Genomic DNA, 27,155 nt, shown 5'->3' on the forward strand with positions numbered 1-27,155 from the left:
TAGTCCTCCTTACAGTATAATGGGCCCCATATAGTCCTCCATTCAGAATAATAACCCCACATAGTCCTCCGTATGGCGTCGCGGGCCAAATATAATTGCGCTGCAGGACAGGTTTGTACCACGGGCCAGAGTTTCACATGTGTGCCTTAGAGGGAAGATATCATCTGAAAATGACCTATTTAAAAAAAAAAAACAGGTCTTTTGTTTCTGTTACATTTATAATTTTTTTTCTACATATTTGGTGATTTTTTTTTTTTTTATCTTCCTTTTATATATCACTAAATATCTATCTTTCTTTTCAAAAATTCCCCCCCAAAAATACATTTTAACACGCGAGGTAAATTTTTGATGATGGCTTCCCTTTAGACCAGCGTGGTGGTTTCATTAAGGAAAAACTTAATCTCTTAGACCCTCGTTATAAGGTGAAATGTGAACCTGTTTGCAGTAAATATCGCTCAACAATAAATATTTTATTTGTGATGTGGATCTATTTTACAAGACAATATTTTTTCTTATTTATTCAAATTGTGTTTTGTGTTTATTCCCTTTTGCACTTTTGTGTTAAATTTATAATCCCACAGTAGTAATTTACACTTCAAGCAAAAAAAAATTGAAATTCAGTTTCTTGAGGGTATAAATTATCAATGGAATTCACAAACCCTACGTGCTCAAGATCTTTATCCCTTAGTATTATTCAGGGCAATTGAAAAAAAAGTGTTATAATTGTGTCTACGTCAAGCACCAGCCCAAATGACTTCCCGTGAGGGTTTATCAGGCAGGCATTTGCTTAGCAAGGACGTTTTCCTGCACCCATCAAAAAGTCTGGCTGTTTCATCTATGATATAAGAGGCCAACCTCAAGGGAAGACATGGAGATATCAGGAACAAGTTTATTTATTATTACTCACCTTGCTCTAGTCATTTAATCCTTCTCGCAGATTTCAGATCCTTTTTCTAAGAGGAAAAAGTTGCTGCAAATTTTCTTTTCTTTTGCATTTTTTTGTTGATTCCTTTAAACAGTTGTGATTTTTATGCAGTGTTCGCTATGAATGCCGTATCTCTGTAATCCCTGCTATTTTTTTAAATGGTCACCATCTTTTCAACAAACTTTTCTTAATTAATAGTGCATGTGAATATAAGAAACTTTTTAATATATCTTATCCGAGAAATCTGCCTTTTTTTCTCCACTTATCAGACACTTCTCCTTTTTTCCCCTGCCTCCCTGAAATCATACTTTACTTTGAAAACCGCTAAAATCAGTCTTGGTTAAAGGGAATTTGTCATTATGATTAAACTTCCTCCAAACAGTATATATGTGCATGCAGGCTTTGACAGGTAAAACCATTGACACCTTTTGAATCTTCTATCTGTTGCTGCACTCCCAAGTAATAAACATTCTCTATCACATAGTAATGGAACGTTAAAAGCTCTTGGTGTAACAGATCAATTAAGGAGCCACTGACTCCTGGTGTTGTTTTTTTTTCCTCCCATCACCAGCTTCTTTAGCCTATTTGTCTGAGTGACATCAGGCAACAGGTGAGGAAATCGGATGGTGAGCTATCAGTCAAGCTAAGGAGGCCAGTGCTGAGTGGGGAAACAACCTGTGGAGACAAAGCTTTAGGAAGTGCTTTATCACAACCAGAGCACTTACTATCTTATTTGTATATGAATGAAAATGCTAATTGCTTTGGAATGCAGCAACGGATAGAAGATGTAAAGTTGTCGATATATGTATATATCAAAGACCTGCATGTCCATATATTCGGTTTGGGACGGGGGTTGATCTAACCAACAAATACTCTTTAAAACAAGATAAATTGCCAACTCACTGAGTTGTCAGATTATAGCTACCTATTGAAGTCAGTTTTAAAAGGGGAAGGGGAGTAATAAGAAGGGAGGATCATAGAGCTAGAGAGAGGGAGATAAACACCAGAAAGCAGGAGTTTCTTCTGTGTGTTTATCTCACCCTAGTGCTGAATTCACAGCTACACTGCTCAGTACTGCTATTTTATCTTCTCGATGCTGTTGCCATTACTGAGCATACGCTACATAGAGACAGGGCAACAGGATTCCCCTCTGTGTGATGTGTATGTTAAACCTCTTAGCTGCTAATCTTCACCCACTAGCTCAGAGACAGCTGAAAGTTAGAGCTGATGGGAAAACTGTTGAAAATGTAGGATATAATGGCCAGATGTGGTGTTATTCCGGATGTACACACAATCAGGTTCTTCTTACGCCCCCTTTAATGACATGTATTCTTTAACTAAAAAAAAAAGTATAGTATAATCACTATTTTTTTTTAACTAAGAATACAAAAATATGTTTTTTTAACATTACTGTAATATGATTTTTTTTTTCAGGGTGCTGCGCTGAAATATCTGCCAACTATTGTGAATGATGTGAAGCTTGTGTTTGATCCAAAGGAGTTAAGGTAGGTAGCCTAACTAATACCACCACCACTAGGAGATAGAATTCTCCTTAGAAGTCATCCACCAATATTTTCTAGGTCGACCTCCAAAGTATTAGAATGGTCCACTAGCCTAAAATCCGGTTTTGTGAAAATTTGTTTTTAGAACCAAAGAAATGTCGTAGTTTATAAACCAGTTTACCTGTTGAAAAATGTAAAAATGTAAAATAAGTTTAGTACAATAAAACCCCCAAAAACTGTCAAATCCTGCTCCGATACTCCTGACGCTGACGTCCCAGCCGGACGGGAGCGATGGAGTGAAAATAAGGACCGCCCACTGGACTGCTAAGCATAGAAAGTGAGGCTTTCAGTGCATTAAAGGGGTATTGTCTTCTCACACTTGTGGCATATCCAATGGGGCATCAATCTCGAGAACGGAGCCCATTCACGTGCCGCTATCAGTGGAGAGGTTTTTGAAATTCCCGTTCACCTGAATTCTGACCACCTCTCCGCTGTGCATCACGTGACGGAGTCCTGTTCCTGAGATTGATGTCCTTTTTTCTGGCACCCCTACAATACATTCTTGGCATACCCCATGGACGTGCCATAAATGTCTGCACTATAAACATAAGGATGAATGACCTCGGGGAGATCAAAACATCCAACACCGCAGAGACACCATCACGCGTTTCTCAACGCAAGCAATGAATAGCCAGGTCTTTCACCGGGAAGGAACAACCACGGGAAGGGCAGCATCCAATAAAGGAAAACCACCTATGCCAAAACATGGTATCCATCCACAGACAGCTGTTTCGGGGTATTTGCCCCTCATCAGTGTGGAGTGGGAACTGGCTATTAGGAGCAGTGCCTAGTGAAAAGGCCATAAATGTCTGCGGTGGATTCCCCCTTTTAATGCACTTAGATCCCAGCTCTTTTATGCTTTGGAGTCCAGTGGGCGGAGTTGTCGTTCAAGTTCCATACATTCGAGCATCCTGTTTGTGAGATCCGCATCTGCTATAAATTTGTATCCAGCAGATAAGCCATAAATGTGTCCCATTAAAGGGAATCTGTCACCTATTTAAGCTTTTTGAGTTATGAATACGACCGTTACTAGTTATCTCACCAGGATACAACCTGTATGCCCATATTACTCAAAAGGGCGACAGATTCCATTGCAACATGAGCAACATGAGCGATTCCTTTTAAAACCTCCAAAGAAAAGGACATTTCAAAATTATCGGAATTATGAATTTTTTTTTTTTTTGCTTAATTTAAATATTTATTTTCTGAATAAATGCTTATAATAATAGTTGAGAATTTTTTTTACTAGTGTGTTTTGTATTTAAAACTTAATTTTTCTTTTCCACAGCAAACTTTTTACCGACTTCATCCTGAACGTTCCCAGAGATCGCCTCGTTCGACAGAAGCTCTACTGCCTTATTGAGATAGTACACAGCGACCTTTTCAGCCAGCTCGGTAAGAAGGGAACGGTCTGCATCACTGCATTTTATGCCCGATAATAGTCATTTGCCTCGAGGAAAGCCGCAGTACGGACCATTTTAATGCTTCATGTTACGCCAGCAGTGTCGCTGTGATAAGTGGCATCAAGGTGACTTTCTATACATTCTCACAAACATTGGGCTGGGGCAGTATAACCGCATTTCTATCACCTCCCTTTCTAAGTAGTACATTTTTTTTGAGTATAGGCTTCTTTTTTTTTTCTGGCATTTACGGTTATTTCTCCGCGCTTGAAAATATAGGTCATATACAATAGTGCAGATCAATATCAGATCCAAGTCTTCTGTGGGATTTACTCTCAAATGCAAGCAAATTAGATTTCAGTCCATTTCCCAGTTTAGGTCAGAATTGATGATTTTATTTTATTATGTATTTACTTATATGGAGTTTTGTATTCTGAGCTCTACTCTACTCTACTGTCCTTACTCTAATAGCAATTTTAAAGGAACTTGAAACCTAGAAATTGTAATTTGATGGAGTTATCCAGGAGTATATCATTACTTTTTTCCTATGGGCTTAAGAACTAGCAGGCAGATAGTTGCTAACTACCTGCCTATTGTACCCGGCTCCAATCTCTGCCGACACAGAGCTGTCACAGACCACTCCTGCCGGCAATTCAGCTGCTTTTCATCCCCTCTGCGCTGTTGATGGGGCATGACAGCTGATGTCATGCTGATTGACAATTGCGAGGAGCCAGCTGTCAATCAGCATGACGTCGACAGGCCCAATCGACAGGGCAACTTGCAAGAAGAAGAGTTGATGTAGTGAAGCCAAATCACCGGCAGGAGCGGTTGTTGACTGCTTTGAGCCGACGCCTGGTAGAACAGGCAAGTAGTTTAACTGTATTAGGCCACGTTCAATATTTGGTCAGTATATTAGATCAGTGTTTGTAAGCCAAAATCAGGACTGGAAAGGTGCCCTGCCTCCTTACTAAAAGCGCAGCTCCCGCCGGCTTTCAGTTAGAGGCGTGCTGAGGTGGCTCCAGTCACTTCTCACTGCATTGTGAGTGGTGGCTATAAGTACATCCTGGCGCTTTGACTGACAGCTGAATCTGCACTGATTCACTGCAAGGCCGGCTGTCAGTCAAAGTTCCAGGATGTACGTACAGCGGACTTTCACACTGTAGCCGTGACAGCACACCTGTAAGGCTGAAACCCATTGGTCATAGGAGGAATACATTTAATCCTTTCCTAGTGACCGGGCACCTATTTAACCTGCAAATTAGCTCCATATCTGCAGGTTAATAGCGTTATTTGACATCACAGGTTCCATTTAATCATGCTGCAGGCTGAGCAGAGGGGAGAGGCTCCTGCTGCAGTCAGTTGTCTTAAATGCACACATCAGAAAATGAGGAAGGAGGTCATGGTGGAGATCTTAGGACACATTTTTTTCTCAATTTTAATATGAGACAAAACTAGATCAAAGAAAGAGATTAAGGAGGAAGTTGCTGGAATATACAGGGTGGTCCAAAAGTAGGTGGACAGTATGTGTAATAGGGTTATGAAGGGGGAGATTTATCAAACATTGGTTTTTGGGGTTCAAAGTTCTCACCACACATCTAGATAGGTTTCTTTGGGGGTCTTGTTTCCAAAATGGGGTCACTTGTGGGGGGTTTCTACTGTTTAGGTACATCAGGGGCTCTCCAAACGCGACATGATGCCCGCAGACCAATCCGTCAAAGTCTGCATTCCAAAAAGTCACTACTTCTCTTCCAGCTCTGCGGTGCGCCCAAACAGTGGTTTACCCCCACATATGGGGTATCGAAGTACTCAGGACAAACTGGACAACTACTTTTATGGTCCACTTTCTCCTTTTACCCTTGGGAAAATTAAAAAAAATTGTTGCTAAAAGATCATTTTTGTGACTAAAAAGTTAAATGTTCATTTTTTTTCTTCCATGCTGCTTTATTAACTCTGAAGGGTTAATAAACTTCTTGAATGTGGTTTTGAGCACCTTAAGGGGTGCAGTTTTTAGAACGGTGTCACTTTTGGGTATTTTCAGCCATATAGACCCCTCAAACTGACTTCAAATGTGAGGTGGTCCCTAAAAAAATGGTTTTATAAATGTTGTTGTAAAAATGAGAAATCGCTGGTCAAATTTTAACCCTTATAACTTCCTAACAAAAAAATTTTGTTTCCAAAATTGTGCTGATGTAAAGTAGACATGTGGGAAATGTTATTTATTAACTATTTTGTGTCACATAACTCTCTGGTTTAACAGAATAAAAATTCTAAATAAATAATAATAATAAATCAAAATAAATGTTATTATTTTCTGTCCACCTACTTTTGGACCACCCTGTATATTTGTTCCCCATTTTGTACATAAAGGGTTTTTTCTAAACCTCATAAATGGTTAAAATTGAAAGTTTGAAGTCTACTTATGAAAAATCCAATGCCTTCTCAAGAATGGAGGGATTTCTCATTTAATTAACTGCGCGTTGCCCAAGTTACTTCTGCTAGACTGGTGGCTGGTCTCCTAGTCAAGCAGTGTAGTCTTTACAAGTTCTTGGCTGTAAAACTTGGATATGCTACTCTGAAGATAGCCAGATCGCTGGGTCTGGCCAACTTCAGTGCCTCAGAAATAAAGCTGCCTCTGCATGTAACAGAGCTCTCAATCAAGAATGCAACACTTCTCCGGCAAGCAGGAGTCAGAGGACTGGTGTGCTTCTGAAGAATGAAGATGAGAAAAACTTTTTAATGTTCTTTTTAAACAGTACAAGCTCTCTCTCTGTATTGTACAGTTCCTCTGGCAGCAGTAATTAGAAAGTGTCTTATTAGTAAGGATAAACCACCATGACATGAGTAAAGGCTGAAAGACTGAGATATACAGTCACGGGGACTAGGACATATTTTTTGAGCACTCCAAAGACTCTAAGGTAGCACCTGAGCATGCTTAGATAACACCTTATCCGAGCACATCTGCTCATCAATAAATCCCACACATGGGGAGAACATACTGTATAAACCTTTAAATCTTTACTTTTGTGGAGTTTCAGCCGAGGACCCCAACGCTGCAAAGCAACAGCGCTAACCACCGATCCACCGCACTGCCAACGTCCCCTGTACTCAGGCACAATGCGATATAATCTCAGGACCTCCGTCCTCAGCTGTAGATGAGACTGGACATGTACGTCAGCAAATGGGGAGAGGACCATAGTAATGATGACAAAAAAGAAAAGTAAAAAATGATGGAAAAACCTTGAATTTGTATGTAGAAACCTTTTTACAAAGGTTCTATATGAGCTCTGATCCGTATCAACGAAAATCCCTTTAATGGAGCAAAGAAGAACTAAAGCATAGAGAACATCTAAAACCTATCCACATCATTCCCCCGGTTGGATTTCAACCCAGGACATCGGTGCCTCAAAGCCCCGTAGCCTCAGGCTTAACCTTGCAAGTTCAGAAGGATATTGATCTGATGCATGAAGAAACCAACCTACCTGGGTAATTGTACGGGGGCTCTGAACCGAGGGATCAGTCAGTGGCTGCCATTGGTATTCTCTGCCTGTCTTCTGCTCCGTTACACACAGGTTCTGATGGCACAGAAGTGTCTTTATGTAGAGGTGATGTTGTTCTCTCTCCGTATCTGAGATGGAGAGCGCCATGTATCAGCCGTTACGGATGTACAGCCATCATAGGAAGCAGCCATTATGGTTTACCAAATATACTCATTCCAGGTAGACATCAGGGATTGATAAAACAATATATATGGTATGTCAGTGGTTAATATAATATGTCATCAATCTTAATTCCTTCATTTATTTTCAGACCCCCTGATCCAAGTGTTGGATTTTTCTCATGTAGGAGTGTCTCTCCCAGGAATGTAATGAGAAAAAGACTGTCTGGCACTTCCAAGCTAATGTGAACAGGTGCTAACTAGTTGCAGCTACCTCCATATACAATAAGCAAAAAAGTAGCACTCTGTAGTGCTAAAGCACGTCAATATGAAATATGAATAGTAATACTGCTTCTGGATACTAAAAAAATGAGATGCTTAGCTCATAATTTGGCCAATTCATGCATGCCCAGCAACCAACGACAAGGTGGTCTCAAAACTGATGGCTCCTAACTAGTGATGAGCGAGTGTGCTCGTTACTGGAGATTTCTGAGCATGCTCGGGTGTTTTCTGAGTATTTCAGCGTGCTCGGAAATTGTTTGACTCGCCGCAACTGCATGATTTGCGACTGGTAGACAACCTGAACACATGCAGCTGTGGAGACAAAATCATAATCTACGAGCACACCCAAAATACTCGGAGAACACCCGAGCATGCTCGGAAATCTCGAGTAAGGAGCACACTCGCTCATCACTAGTCCTAACATGTCTAATGTGAATACCTCTCACAGACTGAAGTCTGAATTCCTGTGTAGATGTTGAATGTAGGCTGGATGTGAGGTCCGTGTCTATCCAAGGGTGGCGCTGTCTTCACTAGCTTTGATATATCAACACCGTTTCTGCACTTGCTTCCTTTCATGTACTTTCCTCCCTTTCTGTAGATTTTCTCCGCCCTTCCATTCTTTGTACTGTGGAGATCTGTTTGCACCTCCCTCCCTCCTGCTATCTCTAATACTGAGAGAAGGGATTGGTAGCATTTTTCCAGATCACTCAGCTACATAAAGGACTTACAGACCTTTCCTGCAAAGCCGTTGAAATTTTTTATTGAAGACTTTTTAAAATTCCTTAACTTGGCATTTAGGAAATAATTTACCTTATATACTCGAGTATAAGCCGACGTTTTCAGCCCATTTTTTTGGGATGAAAGTGCCCCTCTCGGCTTATACTCGAGTTGTTGTCCCAGGGGGTCGGCGGGGGACGGGGAGCGGCGGCTGTCACATACTCACCTGCTCCTGCCTTGGTCGGCGCCCGGAGAAGATCTGTCACTGAGAAGCAGGGACCACGCCGGGAGCAGGTGAGTATAATGGGGGTGAGCATTGCGCGATATTCACCTGTCCTCATTCCACCGCCGGGCGCCGCTCCGTCTTCCGCGTCCTCTGGCTGTGACTGTTTAGGTCAGAGGGCGCGATGACGTGTTTAGAGCGTGCCCTTTGCCTGAACAGTCAGAGAGCCTGAAGACGGAGCAGCGCATGGCGGTGGAACGAGGACAGGTGAATATTGCAAGTGACGGGAGCCTGAGCGATGAGAGGTAAGTATGTGATATATATATATATATATATATATATATATATATATATATATATATATATATATATATATATATATATATATATATTTATTTTAATCACAGCAACAGCATATGGGGCATAATCTGTGGAGCATCTTATGGGGCCATGAGCCATTATGCAGCATTATATGGGGCAAATGTGTCTATGGAGCATCTGATGGGCCCATCATGAACTGTATGGAGCATTATATGGGGCTCTTGATTCAATATGGATATTCAAAAACACTTAACCTACTGATATCTCAATTAATTTTACTTTTATTGGTACCTATTTTTATTTTTGAAATCTACCAGTAGCTGCTGCATTTCCCACCCTAGGCTTATACTCGAGTCATTACGTTTTTCCAGTTTTTGTGGCAAAGTTAGGGGGGTCGGCTTATACTCGGGTCGGCTTATACTCGAGTATATACTGTAGCTATAAAAATAAAAATTTGCATGGGAAGGTGTAACACAACTTTTGGTGCACAAAGAGCAGGATGAAGTAAAAAATATACAATCAAATCAATCTGTCAATACGCAGGAAAATCTGTGTTTGTGCATAATTGTTAAAATGAAAATAAAAAAGGTACTTTACTTGCATAACCCCCATAACAAATCTTCTGCTGATGGTTCCCTTAATGGAGGATCAGAGTAGTAGTCTACTGCTGTGCTATAATCAAGAAAACCAGAGGATGTAATGAGGGATTAGATCAACGCGTTTCGAAGTTGAACCAATTTCTTCATCAGGAGAATCACAATGTTAAAATGTTATAAAGTAATTACCTTTAGGAATCTTCACTGGCAGAGAACCAACATTTAGTGTGGGTTTACTCCTGTAAATTCCCCCTCGGATTTTGGCAGGTTTTCTGCAGAATGTTTATGCAGAAAATCTGACATTTGTGGATTCAAAGGGATCCTTTTCAGTTGCCCAGTTGTTTACAGGGGCTCTCTTTCTGCTTTAGACTATTGATCGCTACTTTGTAGAAGTGGAGTGCTGCAGCGATCAGCGGGAAATCTGGACTATAAGGGAAATTGTACATTTCACAGTGCCCAAAAAGGTAGTCTACGTAATGCATGACGGGTCCTCCCGAGCAAGAGACGGTTTAACACTTCTCTCCGTGCCACGATCAGGATGCTACCTGTTTGTTAGGCAATATCTCCATGTGTTGCGGCTGCCTTACAGGTGCGGGGACGTAAGCATATTTTTGTAGCGCGCCGAAGATACTCGGATCGGAGAGCACCTTATCGGAACACGTTTGCTCATCACTAGTCTTAGTCCCTTAATAATAAAAAAAATATATACCTTTTTTTTTGTACAGAGCCACTGTGCCCGTCATGAGAAATCTGGTGTAGAAGCCATGTCCAAATCAAGCTAGAAGTGCACTAGGGGCGTGTCGTTGCACCCGAAACAAACAGTCCAAGTGCAATGACTCGTCCCTCGCGCACTTCCAGCTTGATTTGTATATGACTTCTACTCTGGATTTCTCATGGTCAGAAGTCGACAAAAAAAAATATTATTTTTATGAATGGCCTTGTGCCTATAAAGCCGTATGACTACTTATATATGTAAAGATGAGACGAGAAATTCCCTTTAAATTCATAAAGGGTTCATTTCCTCTACAACGCCACCACAGGAGAAATGTAGAAAAACATTTCTCATTGTTATCAGTGAACTGGACATGCAATGTATGGATGTGCTTTTTTCTAGCTGGTGTCCGCTCTGACTAATAGATTAGGGGTCTACAAGAGGGATCTGGTCTATACAGAGTATTTAAAAATGGGTTTTCTAAACCAGGAAAAGCGTTGGAGTCTTGAAGACCAGCTGACTGACTATGGAGTCTTATTGGCCACTCTAAATAATTGAAAAGTCTGATATAGCTTAAAATTGTGCCAAATACGTACCGTATAGAAGTGAATGGGAATAAGAAAGATGACCATTCCTTCTTTTGCAATTAATAATGTTTCTGAGGATGTGTCGGCTGCTATTTGTCCAGTGTTTTGATAAGATTTCTGAATCCTGACAGTATGCGGTGCTCACAGTGTCGTGAATCACTGGTATTTGCAGACTTCCATCCATATTGATACTATGCCGGGTTTCTCTTAACACAAGTGGATTTAGAGAAGCCGAGCACGTCTAGTCAGCATGTGTCCACATTTATACAAATGGCGTATTGCGGTTACTTGGCCGGAAATACCGGAGAATCCTGACAGTGTGCACACAGCACTTTGTTAGGATTCCGACGACTGCAGTCACATATCAGAACTCCAACAACCCATTTTAAGTATTCCAAGTAATGTCTGTTTTCTGTCTGTCTCATTGTTAAACATCCATTCTCCTCGGTGTAACAGTTTGCTTTGTCCGCAGAGTGCAGAGAAATCTTACTCCCGATGATGACCGATCAGCTGAAGTATCACTTGGAGCAGCAGGAGGAACTTGAAGCTTGTTGCCAATTGCTTAGTACCATCCTGGAGGTGCTTTACAGGAAAGACGTGGTTAGTAATGGGAAAAGCTTGCTCAGTCTTATCAACCCAAAAAATGATACCATTTATCTCTATGTGTTGCCAGATACTGATCCATCCTAATCAAGTCATTTACATTGGATGGTCACTACTGATGAGCGAACGTGCTGGGATAAGGTGTTATCATGCTCAGGTGCTCATCGAGCGTCTTCGGCAGGCTCGAAAAATATATTCAAGTCCTTGCAGCTGTTGGACAGCTGCAACCCATGCAGGGATTGGCTGTTTGTTAGCCGATCCCTGTATGTGAGACATGCAGCCGCGGGGACTCATATTATTCGAGCACTCCGAAGACGCTTGTTAGCGCACAAGCATGCTTGGATAAGACCTTACCTGAGCACGTCCGCTCATCACTAGTAACTACCCTTTAATGGGTTGTCCAGGACTTTAAAATTGATGACCTATTCACTTGAGGTTTTATCAGCATGAGATCAGTGGGGGTCCTATACCTGAATTCCCCAGAGATCAGCAAAAAATCAGCAGCAAACAATGCAATGTACAGAACACAGCAGCTATGCACATTGCTTACTAGCCGCTGCTGGGTACTGTGATTATCACCCATTCAATTCAATTAAGTTTTGGACAACTTTTTTAAGATTAATGTCCTCTCTTCTACACCATATGCATTTTTGTTTTATCAAAATAGGACCAAAATTCATTCTTTACTGATTAATTACTTAGTCTATTTTTATAGAGGAACTCTTCATTCCTTTTATTCAGTCTCAGACCTCCCGACATGCAGTTTGCAGCCTGATCCAAGTTTGTTTTCCCACTTGTGAGAGTGTCTCTACCAGTAATATAGGCTGGATGTGATGTCTTTTTGTATCCAGGTAAATCTTGTAGAAAACGTGGCACTCTTTCTACAAGATTTATATGGGATTGGACCCTATTTGGGCACCTTTCACAGGAGTGCTGTAATTACCAATTTTGTTTGTATCCTGGGTGCTCGGTTCACAAGTTCATATAACAGTACAGCTTCTATCCTGCACTTTTTTTTCTTTGTGTGCTTTCCTCTTTATATGTAGCCTGTTTTATTTTTCTGCCCTCCTTGAGACTGTAGATGTTTTCTCCCCTGTCCACAATTTGGAGATCTGTGTATACTGTCTTCCTTCCCTGCTGATATCTGTAACTATGAGAGAAGGGAGGGGGACATCAGAGGGAAATATCAGGAACAAACACCATTATGAATTTGTAACATTTTTGCAGATCACTCAGCTAGAAAAAGGATTTCCAGACAAGTAAGACAGCAGCAAAATGATAGGAAATATTGAATGAAGACTATTTAGAAAGTTACCGTACTTAACTTTGAACTTGGGAAGCAAATGAGCAATAAAAAAAAAATTCTGTGCAAGGGTCTAAATAGCATTTTAATTTTTAAGATTAATGTTATTTAATTTTGGTCTGTATAAAGCGGTAACAGGGTTATCTGTAGTGCCAACGTGGCAAAATAACTTTTGTTCTTGTGCCAAACCACAACTTACACATCTTATCTTTACCACATAAGGCTTTTATTATATTAGGCACTGACAACACTGTACGGAGAAATGGAGACAAATTGCCATTGCAAAATGATACCGCTATTTATTTCAGTTTTAGAAAGTCAATTTAAAGCTTATAGCTCAAGTCAAAACATCTTTAGATCATAAATATATAACAAGATTATAAAAATAGAATAAAATTCACATCGTAAAGACTTGTTCTAAGCTCGACGTGGTTAGATTTCTAAGTCTGGTGTTCGAATGACTCCAATTAATCGCCACCAAGTACTGTGCGCCTATTAACTCTGCAGTTTTTAGATGATCTTAAAAATTGATTTCACAGAATACAACACAAATATATATTTTCTTTTATTTCCTCCTACTTCAGGGTCCAACTCAACGACATGTTCAGATAATAATGGAAAAACTTCTGAGAACTGTGAACAGAACAGTCATCTCCATGGGACGGGATTCTGAGCTCATTGTAAGTACACTTTACATCAGATCCGCTCGCATTTGTGTTCTATTAATTTTACAATTTGCTGAAACAATGTTAACTTAATTAAATGGTCTCCAGAACTGTAGCGCAGCTGTTTTGGGAAATCAACCATAGCAATTTTTTATACAGTTTTTTTTTTTATTAATTATAACTTACATGTGTGTGAAAATATATATATATATATATATATATATATATATATATATATATATATATATATGTGTGTGTATAACATATGTATGTATGTGTGTGTGTGTGTATATATATATATATATATATATATATATATATATATATATATATATATGATGTAGATAATCAAAAAGCGTTGAAGCAGCACACTAAAGGGGGTGTTCCCATCCTGGCAGGTGATTAGGATAAACATGATTTTATAATCTCTTTGGGAATGATTTCTGACCTAGAGAATAAAGCGGCACATCTCTTTTAGCAGTGCGTCGTCTTCACAATTTTTCCCAGCACAGCCAAGTGGTAGAGGAGGGCGATACGGTTCTGGGAAAACTGCGATAGTGACCCCACACTGGAGACAGCCCCATTCACTTGGAGGTTATCCTTAGGCTAGGTCTAGGTCTGACACTTGGCACCTCCACCGATCAGCTGTTCCCGGTATTGGCAGCAGCGGACGCCGGCTGGAACTACTCGATTGCGGAGCTGCTCCATCTTCTGATCGTGGCCACTGCAGGGTAGTACACATCCGCCTCCTATTCATATCAATAAGAGACGGATGTGTAGTACCCAGCTGTCAGAAGACAGAACAGCTCTGCAATCGAGCACTTCCGTCCAACACCAAAAACAGCTGATCGGCAGGGGTGCTGGGTGTGTGACCCCCCAACCGATCAGACATTGACGACCCAAGGATAGGTCATCAATGACAAAGTAGTAGACAGCCTCTTTAATTATGGCAGATGGACAAGAACATCCCTGAGCAAAAAAAAAACTGTGAAAGGGAAGCAGCAGTGATTCAAACCTGTAGACCTTTCGTTCTGTATGCCATCAATTACTGAGATGGAAGTAGCTCTTTAAGAACGTCTATCAGTGGGAATGACCCCTTTTTCTGCACCGCCCATTTTCTGATCTGGTCCAAACTAACCTTCCTGATGTTAAAATCGTGAAAGGCACTGCACGCCGTTTGGCTCCTTGGAAGAATGGCACTACAGCGACCTACACCACAGGACAATGCACTGCTACACCATCACTTTCAGTGGGACAGGTTCTGCCAAACGGTTAAGCGGGGCTTTCCAAGTAAGGGCTATTACTGTGATTCATGCATTGTCTGTCTGTATTTGCAGCTTTAACCTCAGGTTACTTGCTGATATTAATTGTACAAGGGGTGAAATACTGATGTCTGGTGCAGTGTGAATGGGGTTTGTTAAAAGTGAATTTGAAAGTGAATCCAGACATGAAGACTTGCAGGGGATTTGGCAGAACCATGGTTAATGTCCGCTCTATTCATCGTCTATTGGACTGCTGAAGAAATATGGGTGCTGGATTCTGATTTTTGGCAGTCTCGCAGAATGACTGTGCAATTACTAGTGTAAAGTCTAAAGACACCTTTTAGGGTTTATTTTTTATTTGCATCTTTAGCAAAAAAATCTCTTTTGCAAGAGTTTAAAATTAAATATGGACAGTTTTGCTTCTACGGCCTTTATTTATCATTACACACCTGACTGCACGATGAGTTACCAGTGAATCTGTCAGTGAGCTCATCTGATGACCGGGTCTATAACCCTTTCCTCCCCTCTCCTGAACCCATATTGTAAGCTGATTTTTGACAGAAACAAATTTCTAATTTTAAACGTATATATATATATATATATATATATATATATATATATATATATATATATATATATATATATATATATATATATATAACTGTACAGTGTATATATAATATGGGAACTTGTTGGCAATCAATGGCTGATGGATAACATCAACCATTGGATTTATTTTCCATGTCTGCCAAACATCTCTTGCAAAGTTTGAGAAAATAACGATTTGTTGGTCCGCTAGTCTGGTGGCCACTTTGGTACTCCGTGGCTGCCGGACAAGAGTCTGGCGGACCTCCTACCTGCTGGGCCTACTAATCAGAAGAGGTAAGTAGTAGGATCGTAGGGCTTTGCTCCAGAGGCCACAAGCTATTGACGTGGCCTTGCTTAACCCTAATCTTCTGCCATATATTTCGGGATATGTCCAACGTAGAGGCAAGTAAAGGCCTTCCTTCCTGCTTATCTTTAGGGTGATAAGATAGTTGGAATTACTGTTGGTGCATTATTTTTTTGTTGTAATATTTAAAATTTTGTAATATATGTGCAGATATCGCACTCCGCCCGATGACTCGGCTACTAATAAGGGGCAAAGACTCCCAAACCATTGTCCGTAGAGTGGTTTCGGGCTCAGCGTTGGTTTGGAGCTTGAAAATTTCTTTAGTTCTACATGAGAGCTAATTTGCATACTTATCACCCATGAAGCACTGCCTGTAAGTCTCCATACTGGTACGAAGAATCAGTTCTTCACCACCACTCCCCATATTGCCAGCAATGGAGGCACATCCTTGTAGATTTAGGTCATGTTTTTACTGGCAAAAACTTTGTTTTTTTCTGCATGTGTCCGCATCAAAAAAAGGTGTTTTGTCACAATTTCTCTTTTTTTTATGCTTTTTCTTTATTTTGTTTGTGCAGAAACACTGACATTCTGCACTTGATGTGTTTTTTTACATGCATTTTTTTACAGGCTACCATAAAAACCTATAGGGAAAATAATATGGCAATAAAAGCCCAGTTGTACAGCATCTGTAAAGGGAATATGTCATCAGAAAATGATTGTTTAAATCAGGTTTTATTTTCCAAAAATTTTTTTTTTATTAATACATGTCACAATCTGTATACACAGTGTGTGCGTGTGTGTGTGTGTGTGTATGTATGTATATATATATGTATATATGTGTGTGTATATATATATATATATATATATATATATATATATATATATATATATATATACATATATATATATATACATACATATATATATATATATATATATATATATATATATATATATACCGTATATACTCGAGTATAAGCCGAGATTTTCAGCCCATTTATTGGGGCTGTGTTAAATATTAATTAATTGACTTGTTCTTGGTCTTGATGCAGTATAGAGCACATTGCTTCATGCTGACAGTACAAAGAGCTATTTATGTATATAGGAGCTCAGAGCATAAGTCCACTCCATATACAGGGAACACGTGATCCGTAGTAAAGAGATATAAGTGTCTCTTAGGAGGGGGGTGGGGGTCTTTTGTCACGTGGGACTGTCACCTCCCATCTTCACCTCATTCTCTCCATGGATGTCTGACGAGGAAGCAACAGCTGATAGCTGCAGCCATGATGACCTTCAGACTTCAGACACACAGACCGATGGTTTCCATTCAGGACTTGGGAAAGAGGGGTAACTAATGATGATCTCTACACATGGACAATCCGTTCGTAACTATTTTCATCTGTTTTATGTTTTTGCTGCAAAGTGATTTTTCTATGGACAATCAATAAACCACTATACTTTTTATGAGAATATGACGACATTTTTCTTTTAAGAATAACACACCTGGTTAAGTCTTGATTTAAATGAATGTGCAGAATAAGAATATTTAACAGGCTGAAAGTCCCCCTCTCTTCTTATACTCGAGTCATACCCGGGGGTCGGCAGGGGAGGGGGAGCGGGGGCTGTCTAGTTATACTCACCTACTCCCGGCGCGGTCCCTGCTTCTTCCAGCGCTGCATCTTCTTCCTGTACTGAGCGGTCACATGGTCCCGCTCATTACAGTCATGAATATGCAGCTCCACCTCCCATAGAGGTGGAGCCGCATATTCATGACTGCAATGAGCGTTAACGGTGACCGCTCAATACAGGAAGAAGATGCAGCTGTTGAAGAAGCAGGGACCGCGCCAGGAGCAGGTATGTATACGGGGAGGGGAGCGCTGCGCGATATTTACTCGTTCCGGTGCGGCTCAGTCATCAGCGTCCTCTGGCTGTGACGCTCAGGTCAGAGGGCGCGGTGACTTAGTCAGTGCGCGCCCTCTGCTGAGCGTCAGTGCTGGAGACGGAGCCGCACGAAGAGCAGGTAAAAATTGAAAGCACCGGCGTCCTGAGCGAAGAGAGGTGAGTATGTGATTTTTTTTTTTTATTGCAGCAGCATTATATATTGCACAGCTTTATATGGAGCATCTATGGGGCAATAATCAACGGTGCAGAGCATTATATATTGCACAGCTTTCTATGGAGCATCTATGGGGCCATAATGAATGGTGCAGAGCATTATATATGGCACAGCTTTATATGGAGCATCTATGGGGCAATAATGAACGGTATGGAGCATCTATTTTTATTTTTGAAATTCATCGGTAGCTGCTGCATTTCATACCCTAGGCTTATACTCGAGTCAATAAGTTTTCCCAGTTTTTGTGGCAAAATTAGGGGGGTCGGCTTATACTCGGGTCGGCTTATACTCGGGTCGGCTTATACTCGAGTATGAGTATATACGGTATATATATATATAAATTTCAATTTTCACACTGGCCGCTAGGCCTTTATTGAATAGGACTCATAAATGATCGGCACTGCATGGGTCGTAGTAGTGCCCATGGAAAAATAGTCACGACACTCGAATTTTTTTTTGTTTTGTTTCTGGATTCCTTTATTTAACAGAACTGGACGCATTCAGCCCATCCATAGCTTTCATCAGCAGTTGATGAAAGCTTTGGATGGACTGAAACACGGTCAACTTTATTAAATAAAGGAATCACGAAAAAACAAATGTCTTAGCTTATCCAAATCTTTCATCAGCAGGAGATGATGGATTTCGATGGGCTGAAACGCGTCGCGTTTTGTTAAATAAAAGAATCAAGGTTTGCAAGGACCCTCCTGACTTTTACACTTTGACTTCCTATTGTTTCAGGAAATAACACATGCACATTAGCCACAATGGTCAGATCATGACCCTATCTCTTGAATTGAAGTGTAAAATGAGCGTGTGCAGTGGTCATTGTGATGGGACAGGGTGCAGGGTCAAGTGTAAAATCACCTTTTGTGATTTGTAGGTCCTAGGCTATCAGCAGTGCATAGAGATTTTACCTGTCACTGCAATTCTGCCCTTGCTGATAAGGAACCTGCGGAAAACTCTTCCTGCAAGGAAAGTACCTAGGAGTTTAAAAAAAAAAAAAAAAAAAGCCATAAATCAGTGTGAAAAAATTGCAGGATTACAAATTGTGTGATTTTTTTTATTTTTTTAAATAGATTGTAATATGATTTTTTTTATTTTTTTTTTTTGCCAAAATGTAAAAAAAATATACGGTATGTAACACAAAAAACCTAATTCCAACTATAGGCGATTTTTTTTTCTATGATGGCACTCCCTTTAAACGCCTGGTGAACACGTGACTTTTCATGAATTCACACCCACTTTGCTTTTTCTGCACACAAAAAAGGTGATGTAGAGGAAAATTAAAAATCAGCGTTTACACAGCTTGGAAACAATCTTTTGGCAAACAAATATATCTTAAAAATATGCTTAAACTTGTGTAACATAAATTGACAATATACCTTCCTTAGTTAGTTCTCCCGGTCGGCTAAGAGGTTAGTGAATACCGTACTTTGTTTATTTCAGCACGGTTCATTCTCGTGATAGAAACGTTAACGGCAAAAGAAAAATCCTCTTTTGTGATAAATGATAACCAGTCTTTTAATGCACTATTCTATGAATTAAATCATGACGTGTGAGCAAAACTTTATTTGGGGATTTTTAAAACAAAGTTTTCCTTGTGCAGTATAAACATATGTATCTTTAATTAAAATAATAAAAATAAATAAAAAATACAATAATATATATATATATTATTTTTTTTTCTTTTCCCCCGCCCAGCAAGTAAAACAATTGCACTTCCTTCTTGGCACATTACCACTATTCCTTTTACACAGACTGTATTATACACAAAAATAATTTTGATATTCTTTTTATGTACATTTCTTTTTTTGTAGCCCTATTAAGCAAGTATTATTCATAATAAAGCATAAATTTATCCGGGCGTGAATACACATCTTATACAATATCACTGAAAAAGAATGTACAATCCTTACACTCGCTTCAAATTATCACATAGTGATAGAAAGTAAAGCACCTTTTTATCCGGATGTACCAATCGCAGTGACAAAAAAAAAAAAGAATAATAAAAAGAAAAATCGGCGACCCATGCATGTAATCTTCCATTTTATTCATTACTTTCACACTCTAGTATTCATATTTTTGTATCAATTATTTGCCTTACAGTGAAGAACATAAATTAGGGTGTATATCAGTAGCTACTTAATCTTCTGGGGAAAATCTGTAAAATCGCATGTCTTCTATTTTTCTAAAAAAAAAAAAATTAAAAATCTAAATCACCACTGACCATAGGATTTTGTCTAGTACACAGACACCATTGTAGAATTAGCTTTTTTTCACCCCAATGATCCCGATGTTCTCTGTTTGCTCCTTTGAAAGGGGTTGTCTTAAAAAAAAAAAAAAAAAAAGTGGGGGTACGACCCCCAGGATGTGCGCGTAACAGGGCGCCTTATCTCCTTCACAGTGAAGCAGAAATGCACAAGCTCGCTCGCCGCTCCATTAATTCTTTATGGGGGACTATTGGGAATAGATGAATGCAGCGCTCGGCTGACCTCATAGAGAGTGAATGGAGAGGCAGTTGACATGTGCAATACTGCTCCATCCAAAGAAGGTTGAAAATGCCCCTGACTGTCATACCCATCAACGATTTGTTATCACTAGTGATGAGCGAGCATGCTCACCACTTGAGTGCGCATCGGAGTGCTCAAGTACGCATAGAGTATCACGGGAGCTCGAGTTCCCTCTCCACATGTTTTGCGGCTGTTAGACAAAAAAAATGCAGGTATTACCTGCCATAGACAAGCAATTGCCGCATGTTTATTGGCTGTCTAACAGCCACAAAACGTGAGGAGAACTTGAGCATGGCGCTCAAGGACCCGCGATACTCTATACGTATTCGAGCGCCCCGATGGTCACTCGAGTGGTGAGCACACTCGCTCCTCACTAGTTATCGCCTATCCTGCCGATATGAGTTATAACTTTTTTCAGACAACCCGACTTACGTTCTGTCAAATTTTGGGGATACAATCCATAAATTATCACTTATGCCGTGGATGAGTGAAAACTACTTTTCTCCGGACAAGCCCTTTAAACGGTTTTACGGTGGATGAAATTGATTTACCAGTGGCTTAGAATGGGTTGGGGGAAAAAAAAATGAAAAGATGCGCAATAATCTCTGAATTTCTACTCCCGTTCCTCGAAGGCTGCCATCCTGCCTCGCTTTTTGGTTCCTTCTTGACTAGCAGGAAATACGCACTACCCGATCATTGACTGCAGCAGGCACCCGCTGCAGACAGAGACTGGTTGCGCCATGTTTCCTGGCATTTCCTGTTTGCCCAGGAAGTAGAAGTTTTGGGTGATACGGGCAACATCAACATTACAACAGTTGAGGAGGATTAGATGAAGTGAGTATTGCTATTCTTTTTTTATCCTGTTCTGAATCATTGGTAAAAAAAAAAAATTACCCGCCAGACAACCCTTTTACAAGAACACTAAGCATATAAATGAACACTGCAACGCCTACAGGCATTACTTTTCTCTTTATTTCTTTCATTTTTAATCTGATCGATCACTCACAGGTAGGCGTAGATAAAGGGTGGCGTTTAGTATTTCTATTTTCCTGCTCCAATCTAAAGTCCCCATACACATAAGATAGCTGGTGGCCGAGCGATTGTTCCCGACTCCTACATATACGGGAACACACGGCTGTTTCCCCTCCTGTAGCAGTGACTTATCTTCAGGGAACAAAAGGATCGACCATTGGAAATCCAATGTGCGGGATCCTTCACTTCTCTGATATATTTCAAGGGGGAGTCAGGAGGTCTCCATACACATTAGACCGCTGGCCGATCCTGTAGATATTTGCGGATTGGCCTAATGTTTAGGTGTGCCTGCTGATTTGGTCATCTTCAGTCTGAATATGGGGTGGAGCAGGGACCCTCCCTCAATCATTTGCCTTAGAGTGCAGTCAGACGGTCGTATAACTCTGATCACAATGCTCGGACTGGCCGGCGGCTCTCCCTACCCGAGCGTGATCGGTTCATGTATTTCTCTGCAGCTGTCACGCTTGAGTCAGGAGAGCCGCCGGCCAGTCCGAGCATTGCAGTCTGACTGTTCCCATACAGAAAAGATAGGATTGTGAGAAGGAGGAGGCGAGGATTCGCTGATCTCTCGGAAAACAAGAATTGAATTTAGAATTCCTCAATTTTGATTGCAGTGTTAGATAAATATGATGAAAGAAAAGGACGAGATTGGGATAATTCTGTTTTGCGTGATTTTTTATTTATTTATATATAATTAGTGTTCTTTTAATTAACTAGATTTTTTTCCCATATCTTGCAACCCTGGGAAGCTACCTCTCTTGAAGCATTGTAGAAAAATTAATTCTGTATTTTCTCACCGCTCTAAGCTATACAGGATAAATTGCAAAAATTCTTTGTAAATATAGATATATTATTTATTTTTTATTTTTTTAACCCCCCCTCCACTTCTTCATTTAAGGGAATATAATAACTGTATTATACTATACTAAGTAGCGAAACAATCCTTCATTCATTTAATTCATTTACTATTTCTTCAATTAAATAGTAAAATTAGTCTTAAGGCTATGTGCAGACGTTCAGGAATTCTTGCAGAAAATTCCTGAGAAAAACCTGAAATTTTCTGCAAGAAATCTGCATGCGTTTTTTGCGCGTTTTTGATGCTGTTTTTTCCAGACATTTCCCAATGCATTTTATAGTGGGAAATCCACAAAAAAAACCCCGCAAAATTAATGAACATGCTGCGTTTTTTACCGCGATGCGTTTTTTTCGCGATAAAGAAACGCATCATGTGCACAAAACATGCGGAATTCATTCTAAATGATGGGATGCATATTGTATGCTGTTTTTTTGCGGTTTTATAGCGTTTTTATCGGGGGAAAAATGCGAAAAAAAACTGCGAAAAATCAGCAACGTGTGCACACAGCCTTATAGTTTTATTTTAAAATTACCTAGAAAATATCCATATTCACATATTTTTTTAATCATTTTTAATTAAACAGACATTGAATAATAAATGTAAATTCCACTTATCTAAATTATACCATTTTATTGAAAAAAGTTGTAGATCTCTATGACCTATTGTTACAAAGCATAATGCCAAGTTAACTAAAAAAAAATGTCTTGGCTTTCTTATACAATGGTATGGCATTTAATACTTATAAAACATTGTAAGGTTGAGACCGACCAGTATTCCAACATTAGTTATGAAACCTTAGCCAGAAATGTATTGTTGTTGTGTTTTTTTTTTTTTTTTTTTTTAATTTTGGATATATATTTTCTGTATTTTTTGTTAGTTTTAAAGTTTGTTTTTTTGGGGTACGAAAACATTAGAAATTACGTCTAAGAAAACCAAGCGTCCCATATCCTTGACCCTGTCAACGAACAATGAGATTAAAGGCATGTTCTGACTTTGGGATATGCCTGCTTGCTCCGACACGAGCATTTTTTTTTTTTTTTTGTTAAATGTCTTTTCTGTAATATTAAAGTGAGCGTGAAAGTGACAAAGGGAAAAAAAAACAATTCTGTAGCATGGGAAGGCATAACTCATAATAATTAGTCACATCTTTGAGATTTTCATAGTTGAAAATTTGTGCTTTCTCCAGATTTTTGATGTGCTGAAAATTGCACTCATCACCTGCTTGTATTTTGCAATAAAATGTTAGATGAAAGACCCCCCATTTTTTCTTTTTTTTTTTAGATGTAAGGCTAGAAACTTTTTTTTTTTTCTTAAATTCATGTTCTTAACATAAACTCAAAATGAAAAAAACCCAAATTATAGTCATCGTTTTTTTTTTTCATGTTGAACCAAAATAATTGAAAAACAAAAACAAACTTCCACATTTTCCGTTTCTTTTTCTTCACATTTGGCAACACAAATTTGAATCCAGATTTTACATCCCGCATAGTGAACTGCTAGTAAAAGTTGGCATGTTGTGATTTTTTTGTTGTTGTTGTTTTATACCTTGCTCCTGCCAAGTGAGTTGCAAGTATAAAGGCCTTTTTGGTACACACAGTAGATATCTGCATACTGACCAAACATATGCTTCTTGATAACCGCACGTTAACAAGATCCCCCTTCGGTAATGGACTGTTGTATTTTCTTAGATGACGCCTATGAAGGCCAGAGGCTCATGTTTCAGCAGCTTTAGCTATAGGAACCAGAGTTTCCATCTTCCGTGCTTTTTCGATTCTGTTTTGGATTTTTGCTTGGGAGTCGATGTGTAACTCTCTGCAGGGTAAGGCAAAGGTGCAACCTGAGTTTCCTCAATGGGATGGAGTTTCTTTAAAACTGGTTGTAGTTTGTCTTCTTGCTGCTTAAAATCCAGTTCCACGCTGAAATGTGAAAAAACAAAAAAAAGTAATTTACATAATTAGCAAACTTCATATGCTCTCTACTCAGCGATGACAATGTGTGATACATCTTTTAAGCACATTGGTCAACAGCTTTTACTTAACAAACTTCACATATGATGTATTCGATTTATACCTGATGAAGCTGGTGTACTTACTTTGACAATGTTAGAATGGCGGTAAATCCTTTATGAAAGGTTAACTCATTCTCCACCTACCTAGCCTAATTGATAGCTCTTAAGCGCCTCTCCTCCCTGCTGCTGAATCTCCACCCACCTCCCACCTACCTTTCCTGATTGACTTTCTCAGTGTCCCTCCTCCCTGCTGTTGCTGATATTTCACGTTGCTCAGTACACGCTGCAGCTGTCACTCATGCTGGATGGGCGGAGGCTGCATAAACTCGGAGTTATGAGCTATTTAATTCTATAGCTGGACCCCAAAAAAAGCTTCAATTAAGATCAGATTTACACAGCCTTTCTGATTTGGACTTTCAAAATAAATACACCAGCCATATCAGGCCTAATCGATCTGTTATAATAAATATATACAGCTTTTATTGTGATATATGGTGGCAGATTCACTTTGAGAACTCCACCCGTCAATAGGACATGCTCAGCCACTGCTCTGTTCACAACTCTGACCCCTCTTCTCCTGGCTGTGGTCAGTAATGGAGGTGAAATGACAGCTCGGAGCCCATGTTCTAGTTATTGCTATGTCTTTGTAACGGCGCCCCCAGCGATCAGACTTTTATTATCTACTAGATTGTGGCCCGATTCTAACGCATCGTGTATTCTAGAATATGCATGTCCCCGTAGTATATGGACAATGATGATTCCAGAATTCGCGGCAGACTGTGCCCGTCGCTGATTGGTCGAGGCAACCTTTATGACATGATCGTCGCCATGGCAACCATTATGACATCTACGTCGATACTGTGCCCGTCGCTGATTGGTCGAGGCGAATTCGCGGCAGACTGTGCCCGTCGCTGATTGGTCGAGGCAACCTTTATTACATCATCGTCGCCATGCTGTGCCCATCGCTGATTGGTCGAGGCCTGGCGGCCTCGACCAATCAGAGACGCGGGATTTCCAGGACAGACAGACAGACAGAAAAACCCTTAGACAATCTATATACTGTATATAATTGTCTAAGGGTTTTTCTGTCTGTCTGTCCCGTTTATTCATTCGCTGATTGGTCGAGGCTGCCTGGGCCTCGACCAATCAGCGACGGGCACAGTATCGACGTAGATGTCATAATGGTTGCCATGGCAACGATGATGTCAAAAAGGTTGCCTCGACCAATCAGCGACGGGCACAGTCGGAATCATCATTGTCCATATACTACGGGGACATGCATATTCTAGAATACCCAATGCGTTAGAATCGGGCCACAATCTAGTTATATATATAGATAGATGGGGGTGAAGGGCCGATCGACTAGGTACAAATCAATCAACGTCCATTTTCTGGTCTGTTTACACGGGCCGAAGAGCAATAATGGAAGCAGAACGATGATTAAAAGGACCGTTCTGTCCCCACGCGTTATCGGCAGCACATTCCATGTTTATATTGGGTGATCTGCTGTCAACAGTGACTTTAAAGCTGGCATAATCGATCCAATCACCTGACGAATTCTCATTCGTTCGGGTGATCACGGATATGTTTACATAAGCCGATAATCGGGATCGCTCTGTGATCAATCCTCAGCTCTTCTAAAGGCACCTTTATTCGGTATATCTTATCCTGGCCACAAAAAGTTGAAAAATCTCGTTAGAAAAATAGACTCCCCAATAATAGCAATTTTTATATTTAATAGTAGAATGTTGCACGATCAAGTCAGGCCTGACAAAGGACCATGCAGGTCGGAAACATGTTCCTTGGGAGCGCAACGGATATTTCTGTTCTGCTTTTTTAATTTTTGTGCTATTTTGTTCAACTGTTTTTTGTACCTTTTTATGCTACTAGATCAATAAAACAATTCTTTTAAGAAAATGTGAGTGCCGGCTATTGTTTGGACTGTTATAAATATTTTGTGTCTACTTTCGAAAAATGGAATCACTAAAGCTGTTAAATCAGAATCCACATAAGTGTTTCATTAAATAATTCACTGCATTTCTGTGTGCCGAGACTTTGTACGGCTGCACACAGATTCCTGTGCACGCTGCCATATGGAGCCCTTGTCACGCAATACTTTTCGTGAATACCTTGAGGGCATTGTGAGGGTACAGTCTGGGCACTGTGACTGGCTGTAATGTGGCTCTCTGCTTGCCACCCAAGCTCGCTTTCTTTCTTTCTCTCTCTCTCTTTCTCGTCTTTCTTTTTCCTTCTCTCTTTCTATTTTTCTCTTTCTCTTTTTTACTTTATTTTTCTTTTACTTTTTCTCTTTACTACTCTTTCTCTCTCTCTTTATTCTCATTTGCACAAGGAAAGACTAGAAGCAATGGGATGAAACTGAATGGGAGGAGACACAGATTAGATATTAGAAAAAACTTTGACAGAGAGGGTGATCAAAGAGTGGACCAGGCGGCCACGAGAGGTGGTGAGTTCTCCTTCAATGGAAGTCTTCACACAGAGGCTGGACAGACATCTGTCTGGGATGGTTTAGTGACTCCTGCATTGAGCAGGGGGTCAGACACGATGACACAGGAGGTCCCTTCCAACTCTACCATTCTATGATTCTTTCTCCCTATCGTTCTTTCTCTCTTTCGCTCTCATTTTTCTATCTCTTTCTTTTTTTTGCACGTATTTTTGCAACAAAACATTTTTTTACATATTGGTCAAGATTAGTGTTTTTAGTCGTGTACCTTAATATAAAATCTTACCAAGTCACGGTTTCAATAGTTTACAATAATTTCTAATTTCTGCAATTCTTTCTAAATTATAAAGTTTAATTGTAATATTGAACACCATTTGGCTGAGATTCTTCATGTTTTTCTCCCCTTTTTTTTACCATATAACCTCAGAGCATCTCTGTGCTGTAGAACTTTTAACGCAGTTTTGGGA

The 27,155-nt window shown here is 39.9% G+C and overlaps 2 protein-coding genes across 3 annotated transcripts in view; one reads left to right on the top strand and one right to left on the bottom strand.

Moving 5' to 3' along the window:
- The window catches only part of DOCK1 (dedicator of cytokinesis 1), a 478,132-nt gene that overhangs the window by 159,134 nt on the left and 291,843 nt on the right, over positions 1 to 27,155 (top strand). The window contains exons 24-27 of the mRNA XM_077258384.1: positions 2,360 to 2,430; positions 3,776 to 3,882; positions 11,453 to 11,580; positions 13,471 to 13,566. Of these exons, the coding sequence (XP_077114499.1) occupies positions 2,360 to 2,430; positions 3,776 to 3,882; positions 11,453 to 11,580; positions 13,471 to 13,566 (402 nt within the window). The remainder of the gene's footprint in view (positions 1 to 2,359; positions 2,431 to 3,775; positions 3,883 to 11,452; positions 11,581 to 13,470; positions 13,567 to 27,155) is intronic.
- Positions 22,678 to 27,155, bottom strand: part of INSYN2A (inhibitory synaptic factor 2A) — a 70,535-nt gene continuing 66,057 nt past the window's right edge. For both annotated transcript variants that reach the window (XM_077258383.1, XM_077258382.1), the window contains exon 4: positions 22,678 to 24,135. In XM_077258383.1, coding sequence (XP_077114498.1) covers positions 23,952 to 24,135 — 184 coding nt within the window. In that variant the 3' untranslated portion in view covers positions 22,678 to 23,951. The remainder of the gene's footprint in view (positions 24,136 to 27,155) is intronic.

Source organism: Ranitomeya variabilis, chromosome 4 (genome assembly GCF_051348905.1).
Source record: "Ranitomeya variabilis isolate aRanVar5 chromosome 4, aRanVar5.hap1, whole genome shotgun sequence".
Classification (NCBI taxonomy): Eukaryota; Metazoa; Chordata; class Amphibia; order Anura; family Dendrobatidae; genus Ranitomeya; species Ranitomeya variabilis.